The 22,689-nt window shown below is 38.6% G+C and overlaps 2 protein-coding genes across 2 annotated transcripts; one reads left to right on the top strand and one right to left on the bottom strand.

Annotated features, from left to right (window-relative positions):
• The first annotated feature begins 836 nt into the window (after positions 1-836).
• Positions 837-16,265, top strand: chadlb (chondroadherin-like b). Its single transcript, XM_059532124.1, has 8 exons — positions 837-978; positions 1,784-1,955; positions 2,048-2,242; positions 2,337-2,638; positions 8,103-8,604; positions 9,675-10,361; positions 10,444-10,610; positions 15,620-16,265. Exons 2-8 carry the CDS (start codon positions 1,794-1,796, stop codon positions 15,897-15,899), a joined length of 2,295 nt encoding a protein of 764 aa, XP_059388107.1. The 5' UTR covers positions 837-978; positions 1,784-1,793; the 3' UTR covers positions 15,900-16,265.
• Positions 16,266-16,319: 54 nt separating this feature from the next.
• l3mbtl2 (L3MBTL histone methyl-lysine binding protein 2) lies at positions 16,320-22,521 on the bottom strand. The gene is made up of 17 exons (XM_059532123.1): positions 21,836-22,521; positions 20,957-21,095; positions 20,731-20,864; positions 20,539-20,653; positions 20,371-20,450; positions 20,106-20,223; positions 19,154-19,288; positions 18,986-19,074; positions 18,658-18,907; positions 18,034-18,110; positions 17,805-17,909; positions 17,578-17,725; positions 17,413-17,495; positions 17,072-17,306; positions 16,919-16,984; positions 16,635-16,781; positions 16,320-16,546 (listed from the first exon to the last, which is right to left on the bottom strand). The coding sequence occupies exons 1-17, from the start codon at positions 22,202-22,204 to the stop codon at positions 16,428-16,430; spliced, it is 2,409 nt and encodes an 802-aa protein (XP_059388106.1). The 5' UTR covers positions 22,205-22,521; the 3' UTR covers positions 16,320-16,427.
• Positions 22,522-22,689: the final 168 nt, after the last annotated feature.

A 22,689-nucleotide genomic window follows, 5' to 3' on the forward strand; every position in this document is an offset into this window, starting at 1 on the left:
TTTTAGAAATATTGGTTCTATTTTTATACGTGGAAAGGGAAAATGGGGGGAAAAAAGGCACTGGATGATAATTAGGGCTTAATTATTGCTTAAACCTTAAATGATTGTAATGTTATAACTGATATTTCTGAACAGTTGTCAATACTTGAACTGTCACATTGACATGGAGCCACGAGCATGTTCACTCTCTCATGCCTTTTATTAGATGTGCCATATTGTGAGATATTTGTGGTGCAATTTAAACCAAAATCAAGTTTTATCAAAATCTAAAAGTCTTTAGGTTGAAATGAAGAAGGCATTGACAGTGAAGTGGAAAAAATGTTTGGACATTAGTATATTTAATGCTACAACTGGTATGCACTGGATATTGTCATATTTGCAACATTCCATTTTGTTGATATTAAACAGTTTTCTTTCTTGGGAGAAAAATCATGTTGTCTTTGTTTCAGTGTAACATTTACCATTTTCAAATTTAAAGCCGTTTTGCATGCAGTTATAAAGTCCTGTAGTTCAGCTCTCACTGCATTGCGCTTTCACCATACGCCTGAGTGACACAAATGCCCGAAGTTCACTGAGCCTTGAGCGGTCCAGCAAACCTGTTGGGCAATTTTCTCAGTATCTTGACACTGAAAAGAATATAGGTGTTGAACCAACCGCTCGCAGGGAACCTTCTCTCCTCCGGTGGTTTATTTATGAGAGACTGATGGCCAGACTGAGAACAGTGCGCTTCTTTGTGTGCTGCAGAGCCGTGGTCTGAAGTCTCATGGGACTCGACGAACATATTTCGCAGTTGGAAAATATTTTTTTCCTTCTGCTTCGGTGTCGTTGCTCCGTAAGAAGTAGACTTTTAAAACTCTTTATGTTATGATTTTCTCAACATTTGTTCGAAATTTTATATTTCTTTCGTAAGTATTTTGTTTATGACGGAGCGTTTTTTTATAATAAGGACCGCGAGAGAGTCATATTTATTCAGATAAGGTAAGGAACGTTTTTAGTTCGTTTTTAGAGCAAGTTTTTGAATGTTTTATTCCTTTGAAATTTTAAAATACTATACATTTAATGAGTTGTGATTTCAAATGCTAAGTCTAAACGCAGTATGTTTCACAATTTGTAAAAATAATCTCTTCATACTCAGTAGCAGGGCATAGTCACACTGAGAACCTGTCATCAAACAGTGTATTAAAAGGTTTTCACCTAATTGTAAAAACCGAAACAAAGCCATTATCGAAGAAGCAGACTTTACATAAATACCAGAACAATGTTCTACACAACAAATCTGATCAATAATTGATTTAATCGAATTCATAACATTTTGAAACCACTTAAACTTTCCAATATAGCTACCGTTTTCCACAGCTCACCTATTTGGGTAGAAATATCTTTAATATAAAGCTGACACTTGTAATGTATCCCAGTGTTATTGTAATAAATTGTTTATACCTGTTTATCGTTTGAAGGAATAAATGTAGAAATATAGCTGTTATAAGAGGATTTAGTTGTCAGATTTCACATTGGAGTCTGCTCCTGAAGTGCCTGTTTTGACATTCAGTTTTGAGGCAATGAAGCAGTTGCATTCAACCATAAATTATGTGAATGCCTTCAATCCAGCCAGTTCAAACATACCAGCAGAGCTCAACACTAAAGCCTCAAATCATGCAGCGTTGGCAAACTAAACTGCATAGTTTTAATTAAGCTTGCAGATTTTTCTTTTTTTTTCTTACAAAGTGAACTGAATAAGGTCAATTAAGTTGTTACTGGGTGTTCTACCTTTTGTTTTACACAGAAACACCAAAATGTTTAGCCTTCCCACAGTGTTGGTTATGATGTTACTTGCCCTGGAGTTCCATACTGTGCAGTCAGGCAAATGCCCAAAGTTCTGCATCTGTGACAACATCCAGCTCAAGGTTGTTTGTGTCAACAAGAATCTCACTGAGGTGCCGCCTACCATTGATGAGGTAATCTGTGCACCAGCCTGATCACTATGGCCTTATTTTAACTGAATTTAATATTTGCATTGCTTTTATGCTGCCCTCTGTATATCTCCAAGATAACAGTGAAACTCGACCTGAGAGGAAATGACATGCAGGAGCTTCCTACAGGGGCGTTCACACACACCCCTTACCTCACCCACCTGTCGCTGCAGAACAGCAACATCCAAAGGGTACGGGAAGGTGCTTTCCGCAGACTTGGCCGACTGGTCTTACTTAACCTGGCCAACAACAAGATTGAGATCCTGTACCAGGTAAGGCAAGCAAGACACAATGGATTGGTGTTTATAGTTGTAATCCTGGACAAACTTTCCATGCATCTCATAATTTGATCTCCTAACAAACTAGGAGTCATTTGATGGGCTTACATCACTGAAGCAGCTAATTATTGACCGAAACAGAGTGGAGGAGATCCAGCCTGGAGCCTTTTCACAGCTTGGCTTTCTCAACCTCCTCTCACTCACACACAACCAATTGGTGTACATACCTAATATGGCATTTCAGGGTTTGCAGAACATCAAATGGCTACGTCTCAGTCACAATTCTCTCAATTATCTGGCAACAGAAGCATTTGCTGGCCTCTTCACTCTTACACGTTTGAGCCTGGATGACAATGAACTGCAGTTTTTCCCCACTGAGACGATGACAAGGTGAGCTTAAAGAAACATGTTTAAGTTATTGACATAGATGCCATGAACTAACAATAAACTACTTATAAAAATATAAGTCTTTATAAATTAACATCAACCTTGAGCAGTGAGTCCAGAGGGACCTCAAAATGACTTAAAAGTATTAAAGTTCAAACAAGCATTAAAAAAACGCCCAACAACACCAAATTAAAAATCTTATTTTAACTGACCTTTCCAACCACTTTCTTTTTTCTTTGAAGAACCTGTTCATTTCTTAAGGTCTTGAAAAATCTTGATTCATGAGGAAGCCTCATTTTAAAACTGATTTCTAGGCCTGGATAAAAATACAGTGGTTGCCAAAATTATTAGAACACCTGACAGATCTGAAAAATATTGATAGTTTTTTGCCTCCAAAACATGATTTAATTTCATAATTTTCATGAAACATGCAGATAGTTGCTCTGAGCACAGCAAATATCAGATTAAGTCAGTCATACTATTTTTTTTTTGTCCACTTTTAACTTTAATGTTTGGTATGTCCACCTTTTGCAGCAATTACAGCAGTGGTTCTCTCTGGCATAGTGTCAATATATTTCCTGAGAACTTCAACACTAATGTTATCCCATGTCTAGTCTTGCATAGCATGAATTCATGGCAGCTTTCATTGTCCGAGGCCCGCTCATGAGGCCATTTGAACGACATGTCAAACAACCAGTCGTTTCGTTCATCGTCACGTTTCAGGGCGTAGAAATGTTGCCACAATAACAGTAAAACTCTTGGATGTATTTGAAAGATTATATGCCACAAGCTTTAAATATTTCACATTCTTTTGAAACTCCAGCGTTTAGTTGATCCTGATAAGCGCTCGTCATCACGGTTGTAAACACTACGGTTTTCTTCAATTGTGATGGGGGTTTGCTGCCATGGTATCTTTGTTTCCAGACAGAACATTAAAGAAAGTGACACACACGTCTCGCAGAAATCCTGTAGAATTCAACCAATCCGATGACGACTTCAACACTCCTGAAGTGTTTCCACTTTTGTGTGCCATATGCATCAGATGTTTAGCCAACGGTCTGTGGGCATGATGTCTGAGGCTGAGACTATCCCATGCCTTCTGCAAATCAAGCCAAAGACTTTCCTTTGAAAGTATAATAGATCTGTCCAGTTTATTTTCCAGCTCAATCCAAATTTGCTTGATGGGGTTGAGGTTCAGACTTTGAGGGACCCAGTCCATCATTTTCAATGTTCCAAAAGATTCCTTCTGTCGCAGGTAGTTCTGGCAATAGTTAGAAGAATGTTTAGGGTCATTGTCATGATGAAAATAAATCCAAGCCCAACAAGTTGACTCCCAGATGGTGCCTTACCAAAATGTTGTGGTATTCTTTAGCCATGATGCCATTAATTTTCACCAAGTCACCTGTTCCTAAAGGCTTTAACTCTTGGCAAGTGACACTCCTTTTTATAGCTCGCACCATCTGTCCATCGAATATACACTCTTCGCTTGTTGCAACACTGTTAGGCTCTTGGATTCACCAGTCCACACACTTTATACCAATGTTTCTTTGTCCATTTCCTGTGTTCTTTAGCAAATTTCAGGGGTTTCACTCTATTTTTCTCTTTCAGGTATGGTTTCTTTGCTGCTTTTCTGCCAACAAGTCCTTCTTCTCCCAGTTTCTGACATGGATCTCATCACACAGTTCTCGTGAGGTCTTTCTTCAGTCCTTAAGACTGAGAATTTTGAGATGTTTCACTTGTATGTCTGAAAGTTTCTTTTTCTACTTTTCTCCTTTCGGTTCTGGTGTGAAGTGGTGGCATCGTGGTGGTCTAAAGTGTACTTTACAGTGTTTGGACTGCATCTCACGTCCTTGGCTGTATGGCTCTAACTCCAGCCAGTATCAAAAAGGGTCTTTATTCGAACCCGTTGCTCACTCGTTAGCTCCTTCTTCAGCCATGTTCAAAGAGCAACATATGGTTCTAGACTACTTCTAGAGGCTTTGCATTTATACCAATTGGTGGTGTGACCTCAGTGACAAAATCCCCGATGTTACCAATCACTTAATGGGCAGGATAGGACTTGTAAATTCAAAAGAATCATACAGCTGTGTCCTAAGACTCTTGCACCACCATCAGTTTAACCGCGATCACACCTGACAATGATTACACAAGTAATTTGGCTTCTTCTGTGAAGAAACATGATTGTGTGACAGTGACTGTTTACATGGACATCAGTAATCTAATTATTTACACTAATCTAAATAAAACAATATTAGGATTAAGTTGACAAGACAGTTTACATGAGTTGGTTTTCGAATACTCCTTTCATGTTCCTGTTTTATGTTATAGTACATAGAACGATTAATGGATTAATATAATTTCATGTATAAACATATAGTTTGTAATAATGCCATATACAGTTTTGGGTGTTTAATGTTTAATTTGACCAAATTTTCAAGTGCAGTTAATTATTTGTCATGCTATGCATGCAAACAGATTATGCCGTTGTTGAAGCTATGCCCTGCATCCCAATGTGCATACTATCCACCCTATCTGCCCTAAATAGTATTGAAAATGACTAATATCACATCGAATTTAGGATGGATAGTATGCACATTTATGGAGGATGAAAAATTACTTAAAGGGTTAGTTCATCGAAAAATAAAAATTATGTCATTAATGACTCACCCTAATGTCGTTCCAAACCAATAAGACCTCCGTTTATCTTCGGAACACCGTTTAAGATATTTTAGATTTAGTCCAAGAGCTCTCAGTCCCTCCATTGAAGCTGTGTGTACGGTATACTGTCCATGTCCAGAAAGGTAAGAATAACATCATCAAAGTAGTCCATGTGACATCAGAGGGTCGGTTAGAATTTCTTGAAGCATCGAAAATACATTTTTGGTCCAAAAATAGCAAAAACTACGACTTTATTCAGCATTGTCTTCTCTTCCATGTCTGTTGTGAGAGAGTTCAAAACACAACAATGTAGTGATCTTGATGTGAATCACTTGATGTAACCGGATCTTTTTTAACTAGTTCACCAAATCGAACTGAATCGTTTTAAATGGTTCGTGTCTCAAATACGCATTAATCCACAAATGACTTAAGCTGTTAACTTTTTTAATGTGGCTGACACTCCCTCTGAGTTCAAACAAACCAATATCCCGGAGTAATTCATGTACTCAAACAGTACACTGACTGAACTGCTGTGAAGAGAGAACTGAAGATGAACACCGAGCCGAGCCAGATAATGACTCGTTCACGAGTCAAGAACCGGTTGCATCGGTTTTCGGATCACCAGTATTTCTTTAGGACAGTTCGATTCAATAAACCAGTTGAAGAAAACAGTTCACCTGGTTCTTTTGCGCTCGACGTAATGGCGTCATTGGCGATGATTGTCCTTGATTCAAGCCTTCGGTTTACCATTACTCCTTACATTACCACAGAATCAGTTCAGAATCAATCATCAAAAGAATCAGTTCGGTTCAGATGCTCTCTGTGTCGGTCTGCTTCACACTGAATCACACATTCGCAGTATCGTCAGCTCCTTGGTTCTCGAATCAGACGCGTCTGACAGAAACGGTTCTTGACTCGAGAACGAGTCAGTCTTTTGGTCATTATCTGACTCAGCTCTGTGTTCATGTTGACTTTTCACTCACCATGGATTTCAGCTGATGTCACTCGAGCTCCGCACTCTTCTCTTTACAATTTCCACTTGGGAAGAAATTCCCAATCACCACTGAGTCAGAACATTAGTGGAGTTCAACACTCTTCAATCCCAGAAGAACATGATCGCAAGTCCACACCTTGCAACAATCAAGACTTTCATCTGAGACTGCATCTGGACACTCGTCAACGACCAAGGCAATGCAAGTATCATACATTTGACTAAATGAAACAGAGGTTTAGTGTAAGCTATAGACCCTGTTGTAAAACAAAGTCAAAACTTTGGGTGAACATCTTCTAAATGTGGTTTTTCCATAATTTTTGCCAGGGGTTTTACATGTCTATACTGCACTTAAATTATGGGACTAAAATGGGAATACTCCACATGTCTTAATTCAATTTCTCTTTACTTCGAATATGACTTTAGCCGGATTAAGGTAATCAAAAATCTGTTTACATGGTTGATTCTTAATCGGAGTATTGTTTTAATTGTGTTAAAATAGGATTATTGTTGTCCATGTAAATGTACTCAGTGAATGACAGTGAAATAGGCCTACTTTGTTTTTTAGGAAAATTACCTAAATCTCCTTATGATGGCTCTATTATATGGTTTATAGAGTAGATAAATGACTTAGATATTTCATTCGTTTAATGGGTACTGTAATGGCCAATTCAACAACAACAACAAAATAATAATAATCTCTTTAAGTGGTGCAATTTCAAGTTTTCCTTTCTCTTTGGAGTGTTACAAGCTTTTGGTGCATGAAGAAGATCTTTAAAGTTGCAAAGACAAAAGTCTCAAACCCAAAGAGATATTCTTTATTAAAGTTAAGACTCGTCCACATCCTCCTAATATGCCTCGTTTAAATCGTGTCTATGTCACGATGTGGGAAGATTTGCATAATGTTCATGCAAAGAAAGAAGGTGAAACTTTTAAATCTCGCTGTTGTGGAGATGCTGTTTCATTGTGAAAGTGAAAATTACTTTGTTTGGCCTTCCAAAAGAGGACACAACTACAAATCAGTGGTTAAGTTGTATTTACAACACTGTTCCAGAGCAATTCAACCCAAATATTCAGATATGTGCAGCACATTTTATGGAGGATTGTTTCCTGATCCTGGGAAAGAAGACTACAATGCCAGCTGTTCTGACTCACAGTCTGTAAGTACGTTTACATTTTTAAAGGATTTGCCACAGACAACTCAAACACGAGTTTTGAGCAGTGTAGAGCAGCAGTTCTCAATTCTAGTCCTCGCACCCCCCTGCTCTGCACATTTTGTACGTTTCTCTTATGGTTTCAAACATTTGTTCTATTTGAACATAAGTGCCCTGAAAAGGGGCATAACATTTCCGTCACACGCTTGAGGTATTCGGCCAATCACAATGCACTGGATAGCTGGACAATCAGAGCACACCTCGCTTTTCAAAACGATGAGCTTTGTAAAAAATTACGCGTACGTGTAAACAAATTGCATTACACCAAATACACAAAATAATGTTCTTTTTAGCAACATCATATGACCCCTATAAATATGCCAAGTGTTCTAATAATTTTGGCAACCACTGTAAGTAAAAGTAAATCATAAAAATTAGGGGGAAAAATTGAAAAGTCACGGGCCCCTGGAGTTAAAAAGGTTAAGAACTACTGACTTCGATTAATAAATGCTGGAAAAACTTTCCACAGTAAATAAATGTTCATCAAATATTTTTAATGCTACAATGTATGTTTTTATAATAACCAAATAATTGGTTTTAGAAAATATTTTAAAACTTACCTTATAAACATAGCATTATTTCTTACTCTTCTTTTTCTCTCCAGACTTCCAGAAGTAACTCGCTTAGAGCTAAGCTACAACCCCATGACCTACCTTGGCGAGGAGTCTGTATCTATGCCCAAACTCACTCACCTCCTCCTGGATCATAACTCCCTGCAGGATTTTTCAAATGCAGCTATCCTGCTTTCTCCTCGTCTTGCTCATCTGGACCTAAGTCATAACCAGCTGCGCGTCCTGCAGCCAATGGCCCCCGGCTCTCCCAAACTGACTCACCTCAATCTGGCAGGCAACCCCATCTACTGCAGCTGCTACATGCGGCCTCTGCGCGAGTGGGCGACGCGGGAGCGTGTTCGCCTGGGTGGTACGTGTGGAGGTCCTGCACATCTTTCCGGTGAGAATCTGGAGGTGGTTAATCCTGCTGATTTGCGCTGTCAGAGCCAGGAGGCCATGCTGAAGGCTGAGCTGGAGGAGCTGAGCAGACTGCCCACACTCCCCACAACCCCACCGCCAGATAAAGTCAAATGCCCAGCCAACTGTCAGTGTGAGGTGAGTGAAAACTTACTGGGGTGGATGCAAAAATAGAGTGAGTGAAAAGACTTTGCACAGGTCAGTGACAAGACACTCCATTTAATTTATTTTACATAATTTATTTTACAATGACTTGACTACAAAACATCACAAATGAGAAGCCATTTTATTATTTTATATTTTATTGTTATTAATTATATCTAATCATTTAAATTTGCATTCTCATAAGTCATGTCGTGGTGCAGTGTTACGGCCAGCTCGTAACCGCAACAAAGATGGGACAGCCACACCACTGAATTAATATAATTAATATTTATTACAAGATCTAGGGGTTTACAGAATACAAAATGCAGACAACGATCGATCCCAAAACGAGGCAACCCGAGGCCAACCGGAGATGTCAATTCTCCGTGCCTCCCTCATTGCATGAAACCACGATATTTATCTCCACCTCCTAATGGGAGTCAGGTGTTCTGTATCTCTGCGGCCGCCTGCAACACAAGGAAAAAACAAAACCAAATACCAAGAAAGGAACACACCCATACCCATAACAGCAGCTCTTCTAAAATCTAATAATGTGAGATTGAGAAAAGAACAGAACAGAAAATACCATGGAAAATATGTTTATAACCTTTTTTAATTAAATAAGGATTGATAATTCCTGAAGGTTATTACTTTCTATTTTGTTTTCACCACACAACATTTTTTAAAATAGTATAAAAAATTCATAAACTAACATTGTGTTCACATTTCTATTATACTGGCATGTTTTACAAAAACGTTTTTTTCTTTATCTTGAACTCTATTCAGGATTATAATCAGTAACTAAAACTTCATTCATCTTCATTAAGAAATCATTTTCATTTCTTAAAATAAAATAAAGATTTGATTTGAATTACTAAAATAACTAAATAAACTAAAATGAAAATTTTTATTGAAATATTTAAAGGTTTAAAAAAAAATCACAGAAAGGTAAAACCAGAAAATATAAAAATTAATTGTAATGCAAAAGATTAACAAAAACTATAACAGTATAAAATAATACAAAAAAAAAAAACTATTGTCATTGACCCACATACATTTTGCAGGCTGAGAACAAGCACTCATCTTGTGAAAACAAAGGCCTCCCCAAGATCCCCCGTGGATTTTCACCGGACACACGCTTGTTGGACTTACGGGGCAACCATTTCCACTACATCCCTGCAAACAGTTTCCCGGGCACTGCAGAAGTGGTTTCCCTTCACTTGCAGCGCTGCAAGATCCACGAGGTAGAAGATGGGGCTTTCAATGGTATGAAGAGTCTGGTCTACCTCTACCTCTCAGAAAATGACCTCACTTCATTGAGTCCTGAGGCATTCAAGGGGTTGCCCCATCTCACTTACCTCCATCTGGAGAAGAATCGTTTCACTCAGTTCCCCAAAGGAGCATTCAGGCTGTTGCCTGGTCTGCTGGCTCTGCACATGGAAAATAATGCTATCGCTAAACTAGAAGCAGGGATCCTGACCGGTGCTGAGAAACTGAGGGGCCTCTATCTCACTTCCAACGCCATCACAGCGGTTGCTTCCAGGGCCTTTGATTCTGCACCTGACTTGGATACTCTTCATCTAGGCACAAACAAACTCAAAGAAGTTCCAAGTGAGGCTCTTTCTAAAGCCAGCAGCCTAGCAGAGCTTAATCTCTCCAGTAACCCTATTCGCTGGATCGGACCACAGGTTTTTCAGCCAGTTGCTGCCACACTTACACATCTTTACCTCAATCATATGGGTTTAGAAAAGGTAAGGACAAAACTTTTTCGAATGCCACAAGAGGAATGCCAAACTACATTTAAATCTCTCTTCTATGTCTTACCTTTTGAAGGTCTCGAAAGATTCACTAGCAGGACTGGGGTCTGGTCTGAGGAGTCTGTTTCTTGAAGGAAACCAACTTGAGGAGCTGCCAGACTTGGGTCCACTTACAGGACTCGAGGTTATAAACTTGGCAGAGAATCCACTGGTCTGCGATTGTCCACTGTTGCCTCTTCGCAAGTGAGTTTCCTTTTTAAAATCAACATCACCATTCAAAAGTGTGGGCTCAGTAAAACTGGTAACACTTTAAAGTAAGGTTCCATTTATTTTTAGTTTTACAAGTTACACCAACTGCGTCCTAATACACATATTAATGCACTATTCTCTGCAGTTTTGTAGTATAATGAAGTGAGTAGTGGGTTCACACTGAAAAATAAAGTGTACTTTGCATACCTGGATGATGCATTAAACTAAGAAAACCGAAGCATGAAATGTTGGACACTACATGCACTCAACTGTTCCAGCTTTAAATTACATAGCATAGTGGCTGTCAGACTCTGATGTTGAATGACAAAATAACTTTATTTAATTCACACACTGCTTGGTTGAATGAATAAGTACAGTCGTGGCCAAAAGTTTTGAGAATTACATAAATATTGGAAATTGGAAAAGTTGCTGCTTAAGTTTTTATAATAGCAATTTGCATATACTCCAGAATGTTATAAAGAGTGATCAGATGAATTGCAGAGTCCTTCTTTGCCATGAAAATTAACTTAATCCCAAAAAAACCTTTCCACTGCATTTCATTGCTGTCATTAAAGGACCTGCTGAGATCATTTCAGTAATCGTCTTGTTAACTCAGGTGAGAATGTTGACGAGCACAAGGCTGGAGATCATTATGTCAGGCCGATTGGGTTAGAATGGCAGACTTGACATGTTAAAAGGAGGGTGATGCTTGAAATCATTGTTCTTCCATTGTTAACCATGGTGACCTGCAAATAAACGCGTGCAGCCATCATTGCATTGCATAAAAATGGCTTCACAGGCAAGGATATTGTGGCTACTAAGATTGCACCTAAATCAACAATTTATAGGATCATCAAGAACTTCAAGGAAAGAGGTTCAATTATTGTAAAGAAGGCTTCAGGGCGTCCAAGAAAGTCCAGCAAGTGCCAGGATCGTCTCCTAAAGAGGATTCAGCTGCGGGATCGGAGTGCCACCAGTGCAGAGCTTGCTCAGGAATGGCAGCAGGCAGGTGTGAGCGCATCTGCACGCACAGTGAGGCCAAGACTTTTGGAAGATGGCCTGGTGTCAAGAAGGGCAGCAAAGAAGCCACTTCTCTCCAAAAAAAACATCAGGGACAGATTGATCTTCTGCAGAAAGTATAGTGAATGGACTGCTGAGGACTGTGGCAAAGTCATATTCTCCGATGAAGCCCCTTTCCGATTGTTTTGGGCATCTGCAAGTTCCTTAGCATATCCAAAACCTCAGAACTTGATGATGTAACAGAAACTATGGACTCTCTCTTTTCTAGCACTTTAAATACAGTTGCTCCTTTACGCTTAAGGAAGGTTAAGGAAAACAGTTTGACACCATGGTATAATGAGCATACTCGCACCCTAAAGAGAGCAGCCCGAAAAATGGAGCGCAGCTGGAGGAAAACAAAACTAGAGGTATTTCGTATTGCTTGGCGGGAAAGTAACATATCCTACAGAAAAGCATTAAAAACTGCTAGATCCGATTACTTTTCTTCTCTTTTAGAAGAAAACAAACATAACCCCAGGTATTTATTCAATACAGTGGCTAAATTAACGAAAAATAAAGCCTCAACAAGTGTTGACATTTCCCAACATCACAGCAGTAATGACTTTATGAACTACTTTACTTCTAAAATCGATACTATTAGAGATAAAATTGCAACCATTCAGCCGTCAGCTACAGTATCACATCAGACAGTGCACTATAGACCCCCTGAGGAACAGTTCCACTCATTCTCTACTATAGGAGAGGAAGAATTGTATAAACTTGTTAAATCATCTAAACCAACAACATGTATGTTAGACCCTATACCATCTAAGCTCCTAAAAGAGGTACTTCCAGAAGTCATAGATCCTCTTCTAACTATTATTAATTCCTCATTGTCATTAGGACATGTCCCCAAAACCTTCAAACTGGCTGTTATTAAGCCTCTCATCAAAAAACCACAGCTTGACCCCAAAGAACTAGTTAATTATAGACCAATCTCCCTTTTCTGTCCAAGATACTAGAAAAGGTGGTATCCTCACAATTATATTCCTTCTTAGAGAAAAATGGTATATGTGAGGATTTCCAGTCAGGATTTAGACCGTATCATAGTTCTGAGACTGCTCTCCTTAGAGTTACAAATGATCTGCTCTTATCATCTGATCATGGGTGTATCTCTCTATTAGTTTTATTGGATCTTAGTGCTGCGTTTGACACAATTGACCACAACATTCTTTTGCATAGACTTGAACACTTTGTTGGCATTAATGGAAGTGCATTAGCATGGTTTAAATCGTACTTATATGACCGCCATCAGTTCGTAGCAGTGAATGAAGATGTATCCTATCGATCACAAGTGCAGTACGGAGTACCTCAAGGCTCAGTACTAGGGCCGCTACTCTTCACGCTTTATATGTTACCCTTGGGAGATATCATCAGGAAACATGGTGTTAGCTTTCACTGTTATGCTGATGATACTCAACTCTATATTTCTTCGCAGCCCGGTGAAACACACCAATTTGAAAAACTAATGGATTGCATAGTCGATATAAAAAACTGGATGACAAGTAATTTCTTACTGCTAAATTCTGAAAAAACAGAGGTGTTAATTATAGGACCTAAAAACTCTGCTTGTAATAACCTAGAACACTGTCTAAGACTTGATGGTTGCCCTGTCAATTCTTCGTCATCAGTTAGGAACCTAGGTGTGCTATTTGATCGCAATCTTTCCTTAGAAAGCCACATTTCTAGCATTTGTAAAACTCAAAAATATCTAAATTACGGCCTATGCTCTCAATGTCAAATGCAGAAATGTTAATCCATGCTTTTATGACCTCAAGGTTAGATTATTGTAATGCTTTATTGGGTGGTTGTTCTGCACGCTTAGTAAACAAACTACAGCTAGTCCAAAATGCAGCAGCAAGAGTTCTTACTAGAACCAGGAAGTATGACCATATTAGCCCGGTCCTGTCAACACTGCACTGGCTCCCTATCAAGCATCGTATAGATTTTAAAATATTGCTTATTACCTATAAAGCCCTGAATGGTTTAGCACCTCAGTATTTGAATGAGCTCCTTTTACATTATAATCCTCTACGTCCGCTACGTTCTCAAAACTCAGGCAATTTGATAATACCTAGAATATCAAAATCAACTGCGGGCGGCAGATCCTTTTCCTATTTGGCGCCTAAACTCTGGAATAACCTACCTAACATTGTTCGGGAGGCAGACACACTCTTGCAGTTTAAATCTAGATTAAAGACCCATCTCTTTAACCTGGCGTACACATAACATACTAATATGCTTTTATTATCCAAATCCGTTAAAGGATTTTTAGGCTGCATTAATTAGGTAAACCGGAACCGGAAACACTTCCCATAACACCCTATGTACTTGCTACATCATTAGAAGAATGGCATCTACGCTAATATTTGTCTGTTTCTCTCTTGTTCCGAGGTCACCGTGGCCACCAGATCCAGTCTGTGTCCAGACCAGAGGGTCACTGCAGTCACCCGGATCCAGTACGTATCCAGACCAGATGCTGGATCAGCACCTAGAAAGGACCTCTACATCCCTTAAAGACAGCGGAGACCAGGACAACTAGAGCCCCAGATACAGATCCCCTGTAAAAACCTTGTCTCAAAGGAGCACCAGGACAAGACCACAGGAAACAGATGATTCTTCTGCACAATCTGACTTTGCTGCAGCCTGGAATTGAACTACTGGTTTCGTCTGGTCAGAGGAGAACTGACCCCCCAACTGAGCCTGGTTTCTCCCAAGGTTTTTTTCTCCATTCTGTCACCGATGGAGTTTCGGTTCCTTGCCGCTGTCGCCTCTGGCTTGCTTAGTTGGGGACACTTCATCTACAGCGATATCGTTGACTTGATTGCAAATAAATGCACAGACACTATTTAATTGAACAGAGATGACATAACTGAATTCAATGATGAACTGCCTTTAACTATCATTTTTTCATTATTGACACTGTTTTCCTAATGAATGTTGTTCAGTTGCTTTGACGCAATGTATTTTGTTTAAAGCGCTATATAAATAAAGGTGACTTTGACTTTGATCTGGAAAAAGGCTTGTCCGGAGAAGAAAAGGTGAGCACTACCATCAGTCCTGTGTCATGCCAACAGTAAAGCATCCTGACACCATTCATGTGTGGGGTTGCTTCTCATCCAAGGGAGTGGGCTCACTCACAATTTTGCCCAAAAACACAGCCATGAATAAAGAATGGTATCAAAACACCCTCCAACAGCAACTTCTTCCAACAATCCAACAACAGTTTGGTGAAGAACAATGCATTTTCCAGCACCATGGAGCACCGTGCCATAAGGCAAAAGTGATAACTAAGTGGCTCGGGGACCAGAATGTTGAAATTTTGGGACCATGGCCTGGAAACTCCCCAGATCTTAATCCCATTGAGAACTTGTGGTCAACCCTTAAGAGGCGGGTGGACAAACAAAAACCCACTAATTCTGACAAACTCCAAGAAGTGATTATGAAAGAATGGGTTGCTATCAGTCAGGATTTGGCCCAGAAGTTGATTGAGAGCATGCCCAGTCGAATTGCAGAGGTCCTGAAAAAGAAGGGCCAACACTGCAAATACTGACTCTTTGCATAAATGTCATGTAATTGTCGATAAAAGCCTTTGAAACGTATGAAGTGCTTGTAATTATATTTCAGTACATCACAGAAACAACTTTTTGAAAACTAGTATTAATGTAATTCTCAAAACTTTTGGCCACGACTGTACATAGTGTATAAGTGTAGAGTGCATCATTGGGGATGCAGCAAGTATACATTCATTGTACAACACTTCATCTTAAAAGACTGAGAAAATGTTTTCCTTGTGATGAGTTTGAGCTGTTAAAAACACAAAACAGTTACTACTGCTCTGGTTGAAAGGAGTTTGCTATGATCCTACAGACTTCATCATAGAGTGGCTTGAACTGACCTCCATTATTGCTTTTTGACCCTTGTATTGTTCTTTCTGCCACTAGGTGGATCGAGCAGGTGAATCTGAAGGTCAGAGCCACCTGTGGCCACCCACCAGAACTCAGAGGTCAAAGGGTCAAAGACGTCCATGTTTTTAAGAGCTGCCCAGGGGAAAAGCATCCTCTTATTCAGCACCCAAAACCAACCAAGGCCACAAAGACCGAATCTGCTCTTATCAGTCCTCCAAAAGTCATCAAGATAGTCAAAGCCAAAGGCAAACAAAGCAAAAGTGCAAAACCTATTACAATGCAGAAACGTACAACGAAGAAGAGGAAGTTGGTGTGATTCCGCTGTATTTACATCACTGTAACTGATGTAGATAAATATAACCCAATACTCATTTTAAACTGTTTTATTATTAAGGCTGCTTGTTTTATACATGACTGTTTAGAGTGTTCAAATCACCTTCTTGAAATGTCTGTCAAAGAAATGTACTATGTTAGTTCAGTGGTCAGTAAAAAAAAAATATACACTTGTAATATACATTGAAATCAACAAGAATTTGAAGATCGTTAAGGCTTAATTCTGTTGCAAAAAAAAATAATTCAGAAAGTGCCTAAACACAAATGAGGACATTTTAATAGAATATTGCAAGATTTCGGTCATGTGAAAAAATGAGAACTGTATAAAAATAAAGGAATAATATAATCACTTAACAGCTTGGTTGAGTTAAATAACTACCAGTGTTATTTCAGGACAAAAACATAATGGTTAATAAACAGACTACCAGTTTTTAATACTAAAATCCACAAAAGAGACAATCTGGTTCACACTTTTGCCTATATATATTTTTTTTATATTAGCAGAGCAGTGTTAAACGGAGTCCTCCTGTTTGAAGGTTGTGAAGGGTTCTGGGTTGTCCCTTTCTTTGGTTTGTGCACTGGATAATAATGGGGTTTCCATTTCCTCCACCTTCACTTTTATGGCAAGAACTGTAGAGAGACAGGCAAATCATGTAAGAACTAAATATATACATATATTTTTTTATATACATTTATGAATGAAGAGATTGCTACATACTTTCTTCCTCAGGTTCAGTCTTTATTTGTAAGGTAAGTGGAGTGACAGAAGGGTTTGATGCCTCTTGTGATCGATTCTTCTCTGGATTCTCAGTGGGCTGGGTTTTAGATGTGCATTTACTCATGTTTTTCTTTATAAATCTTCGCTCTAAAGTGAAAAATACAGAATCATAAGAGAATGAAAGGAAGCGACTGGCAACACGATATGAAACCAGTAAGAAGAAATTTGATGAATGTAACCATCATGTGCTTTAAATATTTAAATCGACCAAGAATTAAACTTACTCCTTTTTCCCATAAAAGGTTTTGCCTTTTTGCTTGTGTGTAAGCGTTCCTGACCCTGAGGTGGTTCTAAACAAGAGGGCAAAATATAACATGTAAAAAAAAACACATTTTTGACAGCATATATGAATACTTTGAAAACTGCAATGATTTTACCTGGGCCAATGGGTGGCTGCAGCTGGTAGCCAGTGATTTCACACCAGCCCACAGGATAAATTTCAGGAGTCTGACAGTCTACCCACTGATCAAACTCAGGCTCCCAGCCATCAAAGTGAAGGAGGAGAAGCCGGCCAACGCAGCGCCTAACAGTGGCCACACACACCAACCGTGGCTCCATGAGGTCCACTGCCTCTAGCTTCATACCAGAGGTAAAGCCATGGCCTACATCATCCTGGGAGAGACGTATGAGGGAGGGACCACAAGATGTGCTTAAAACATAAACTCACATATACATTAACATACTGTATATGGCTCAGCTATCAAAATAAAAAGATTACATTGTTGAAAAGTCTTCGTGGAGCAGCTACAGTTCCTGTTTCTTCTAAATATTCTGTCCATGTGAATGTGGCACGATCATAACCTGATGAGAAAGGAGGCAATTTCAATAATTTTTCAACAATTTCTTTAACCTAAATATTGATTTTAGAAGTTGAAGACCTTACCAGGAGGTGGGGTAAGAGGTATGTTGTTGCTCTCACAGTATCCAACCGGTAAAATGGCATGTGAGCTGGCATGATAACAAAACCAGTCAGAACCATCACCGATCTCCACACCGTCAATGCCTACCATGAAGTATCCATCCAGCAACACCTGAGTGAGAAGATAAGCCAGGTCAATGCAAATATATGAAATTATTCACTTCAAGTAATAAATACCAGCTGAATTGTACCTTACGGACTGATGCAACGCAGATGTTCCCAAGGTTCAGAGGATCAATTGCTTCAAGTTTCATGCCTTCCTCAAAAAACGTATCTCCCATGTAAACTGTTCTCAACTGTTTGCATAGAGTAAGGGATTATACATAAAAAATCTTACGACATGTAATCATTTAATAACTAACAAAAAGAAATCGTGACTATTTTAGTTTCACATTTTAGTAAAATGGTATATGCACGGACCTTCTTGAACTGATCTGACACACTGTTTTGAAGGACTTTGCGAAATGCTGGATGGCTACTCATGTTGACACTCGTATCTGTGTAAGAAATAGGCATGATATTTTCTACAAATAACAAGACAAACAACAAGTAGGGAAAAAAGGTAATTTTGTAATTTTTGAAAATAATCATCATTAACACTTAATTTTTATGGTGTCCTTGTTACATGTACTCACTATTATAAAAACAATAAATTATACATAATTACATACAAGTAACACTAACCCTAATCCTAACCCTTACCATATAGTAAGTACATGTAGTGAATTAATATTACTCAGTACGTAAATGTATAATTACACTGTAACCTAATAATCTTTACAAAAGTAGAGAATACAAATTTCCTTTTTTTCTATGGAGCTCTGCACATGACAAAAATGATGATGGTGACAAATTCACTCCATCGTTTGAGTTACACTATAGTGTCATTTCACTAAAACAAGCCAACAAATGTCATGGGAACAAATTATTCTTAGAAACCATGTCTTTATTGGACAATTATGATTAATATCACAAAAATCCAAATGTGTGTCATGTGTGGGGGATCAGTATGTTTGTACTATGTTTGTCTCAGTTTCTTCTCACCTGTTTGTTTGATTGAGTGGCCCACTCTTTCAGACCAGCCTACAGGGTGTAACAGAGGACTCTGCATGTGACACCAGAAATCTGAGAGCACTTCCCCCGAGGGTCCCAGTCCCCCATCCTCATACAGCAGTCTGAGTCGGCCTCCTATGACAGTATCCACCACTGCCAAACGAGTACGGCTCACCTGCGAGCGATCGACCACCTCCACTCGAACCCCCTGCCTGAACGGACACCTCAAACTGTCTGCCATCTGAAACACAGACAGTTATGCGGGAATGAAAGAAAAAACTATGGTATCAATGGAATGGTAATTTGCCAGTGCTGTCACCTTGACATGAATGTCAACAGGAAGAGTGTGCGCTCCAACCAGTCTCTCCATGAGGTAGGATTTCCAGTCTTTAATATGCTGGTGGACCTCTATAGGAAAAAAAAAATCATCAAGATTTAGCATTTTTATTAAACGTATACCCGGTGAACTTTTGGTATAAACACTCACCTTGAGGGGGCACCAGGAGCTTGCTGTTCACTGCACACCAGCCTATAGGATGAACGTCAGCCGTGCCTAAATTACACCACAGGTCATGGCTGTCATCATCCTCAAAACCCTCATAACGCAGAAGAGCCATATAGCCTGAGAGAAACACAACAGATCTAATTAACACACAATATCATGTAATGGTGCCCATAATTACATTTAACTGCATGCTAAAAATGTACGTTTTACGTGTAAAACATGTTGTCATATAAACATTTAGTCAGTGTAACCACTGTCAGACGACACTTTATCTTTGTTTTTGTGTGCAGACAGGCTTGTTTGTTTGTTAGTTTGATTAATTAGTATTGGTTCTTTATTTTCTTTGTGTATCCATTTGTTGTTACAAGTCTGTTTAACTCATTCGATACAGACAGCAAACTCAATTTAGGGAAATTATAATGACTTGATAAAATATAAATGTGAAACACACTTATGTTCTAAGTTTGAGGTCAGTAAGTTTCTTTAAATAAAGTAATAATTTTATTATGCAAGACCACATTAAACAGATTGGAAAAAGTGACAGTAAAGACATGATTTATTTTACTTCCTACTCTTAAAAGACTCCAGACAAAATATGGTTTCCACAACAAATATTAAGGGGCACAATTGTTTACAAGAAATTGTTCTTGTGCACCAAATCAGCAAGATTAAAGTAGTGTTTTCTGGAAATTCAGATCTGCCTTCACAGGAATAAATTACACTTTAAAATATAATAAAATAAAAACAGTAATTTTAAAATGCAATAATATTTCATAATGTTACTGTTTTTACTGTATTTTTTTTTCATTTATCAGATAGATGCAGTCTTGGTAAGCATAAGAGATTTTTCAAAACACACACACACAAAAAATCTTACCAACCCCAAACTTCTAAATAATAGCATAATTAATATTAATAATATGGAGTTATATACCTGCCAGCTGCACAACAGTGGCGATCCAGTACACCTTACTTGGCAAGGCTGTGTGAGTGTTGAGAACCTCCACTTTTAACCCCACATAGATGTCGTCCCATTGAGCGCAGAGTGGTACCTGCCATATGGGCAGTTACGGATTGACCATCATACTTCAATAGCAACAGTAATGTGGAAGACATTTACACATTGTTATAACATTCACCGCATTTATTTTTCACAGGAGCATTTTTTTCAAGAACCACAGTGGATAGAAAACACTCACATGTCTGAAGCAGGATACTGGGGCAGCGAGGAGGCCGCTTTTCTCAAGGTAATTACCCCAGTCAAACCCAGCCAAAGTAGCTTGGACATAGACAGCACCATATCAACGTTTAGATATTTGTATAGCACACTGAAGTGAAAATTAAATCTAATCTGTGGGTATTCTTACCATCTTGTCCAAATGCTCTGCTCTCCTGATGCTGCTCATTCTCTTTTGAGTGTGAAGCCTCAGTCTGTGATTTCAGAGACAGTTTGTGTGATGACTTCCTAGTGGGTGGCCTTCCCTGAGTACAAAGACACACAAAAATGGAATCACCGCTCGAATAAATGTGGGTATAAATACTTTGCCAGACATTCCCACCTGCAGACGTGCAAGAATTGAGGATTTCTTTGAGTTGGATGAGTATGAACGTGAGCATGACACACTACAGAACCGCTTGGACCTGGAGAAGAAGGTTTTCGTGGTGCCTTTGGTTCCACACATTTCACATGTAACTGCGGAGACATAAAATAGAGTTGAGTTTACATATACTTGTCCATGGCATGCACATGTGCATGTTTATTAATATAAGTGTTGCTGAATTTACTTATTCCATCACTTTCTGCACAGGATGAAAGTGTCACAGAATTATTAACATCATCATCACTGGATTTCTGCCGATTGTGGTGTTCTCCGTCAAATATTCCTTCTTCTCCATCATTCATAAATGTCCATTCCCGTTCATCCTTTTTAGGAAAAGCGAAGTTATTTATTAATCAACCAAAACTAGTAATAAAATGCTGATATATAAACACAAACAAACACACACATACATATCACCAGTCAAAAGCTTGGAATAATATATTTTTAAAGTATTTTTTGCTTGTCAAGGCTGCATTTGTTTGATTAAAAATAAAGTGAAATATTTAGTTTAAAAGTAATGGTCTTAAGCAGTTTTTTTATATATATTATCTCTCTTTAAATCTGATTTATTCCTGTTTTGGCAAAGCTGAATTTTCAGCAGCCATTACTTCAGTCGTTCAGTGTTACACGGTCTTTCAATAATACATTATATATATACAAACACATACAGAATATATTTTGAAAATGTTTATGTTTTTACATGTGTATATATTTATGTTCATGTAATTCATATAATATTTAAATATATATTTAATATATAAACAACATTTTTTTCTTAAATACATATGGAAAAGCATGTGTGTGTGTATTATATATTACATATGGTTCTACACAGTATATTATGTGAACAAAAACTTTTAATTGGATGCGATTAATCGTTTGACAGCACTAATATTTACATAGGCCTAGATTATAAATGTCTGTACAGTCACTGTCATTTTAAATAAAAGTATTTCTTTAGAAAATCTTACTGGCATCAAACTTTAGTAAGTGTCCAATTATATATATATATATATATATTTTTTTTTTTATTTAGTAGTAAGAGTCATGATGTGACACTCACTGATGGGAGTTGCTGAGGTTCAGTGCTCGCTCTGCGTCTCGTCTTCGGACAAAAGGGACAGGAGACACCGCTTCCTCCGCAGTTACTGCACGGTGGTCGGATGAAAATCGTGGGGACAGCTCCATCCTTTAGTTTCAGCCCTTTGAATCCCATCGTCTTTGCAGCGGCGTAAGATTTCGGATCAAAGCAGTCCTTGCTGAAGTGCTCCGAGCATAGATGGGAGTACGTCTTGGCGAGCCATTTCTTTCGGGTCTTCTTGACCTGCTTCTCCCATTTGCGGAACTCCTCGGGGTCTTTGGGAAATCTGAACATTGCGACATTTTGCCCGCTGAACTTCCCACAGCCATAAGCAACACATCGGTTAGGCATTTGTAATTTTTAATGTGGGATCAAATAAAAGTCCACAGCGTATTCAGGAATACAGTTTGCAGCTGGCTCCAAATGTCGTCTGGGAATTACATTCAAGAAGCATTAAAACATTTACATATTTCCACCAGATAACATTAAAACTAATTACTTTACGGTTAACGTTACTAGCGACAATGGTGCAAGCATATAAACAAAGCTTTGAAGAACATCTAAGAGCTCCCTATAAATGGTAAACACTGAGCAAAACTCAAAGCAAAAATATGCACATTGTTGTGTGTAAATTAAAACAGAACTCCACAGCAAAACATTTCTCACCTGCTTTACCTCTTAGAAAATACAATGTGCTGGGTTGCCTTTCTTCTTCTTCGTTTGTGTTTAATGGCGGTTGGCAAACCACTTTAACGTGCATTTCCGCCACCTACTGGGATGGAGTGTGAGGCCTCGATGAACGAATATATTACATAGTTAAAAAAATTATTCTAATT

Source organism: Carassius carassius, chromosome 40, assembly GCF_963082965.1.
Source record: "Carassius carassius chromosome 40, fCarCar2.1, whole genome shotgun sequence".
In the NCBI taxonomy this organism is placed as follows: Eukaryota; Metazoa; Chordata; class Actinopteri; order Cypriniformes; family Cyprinidae; genus Carassius; species Carassius carassius.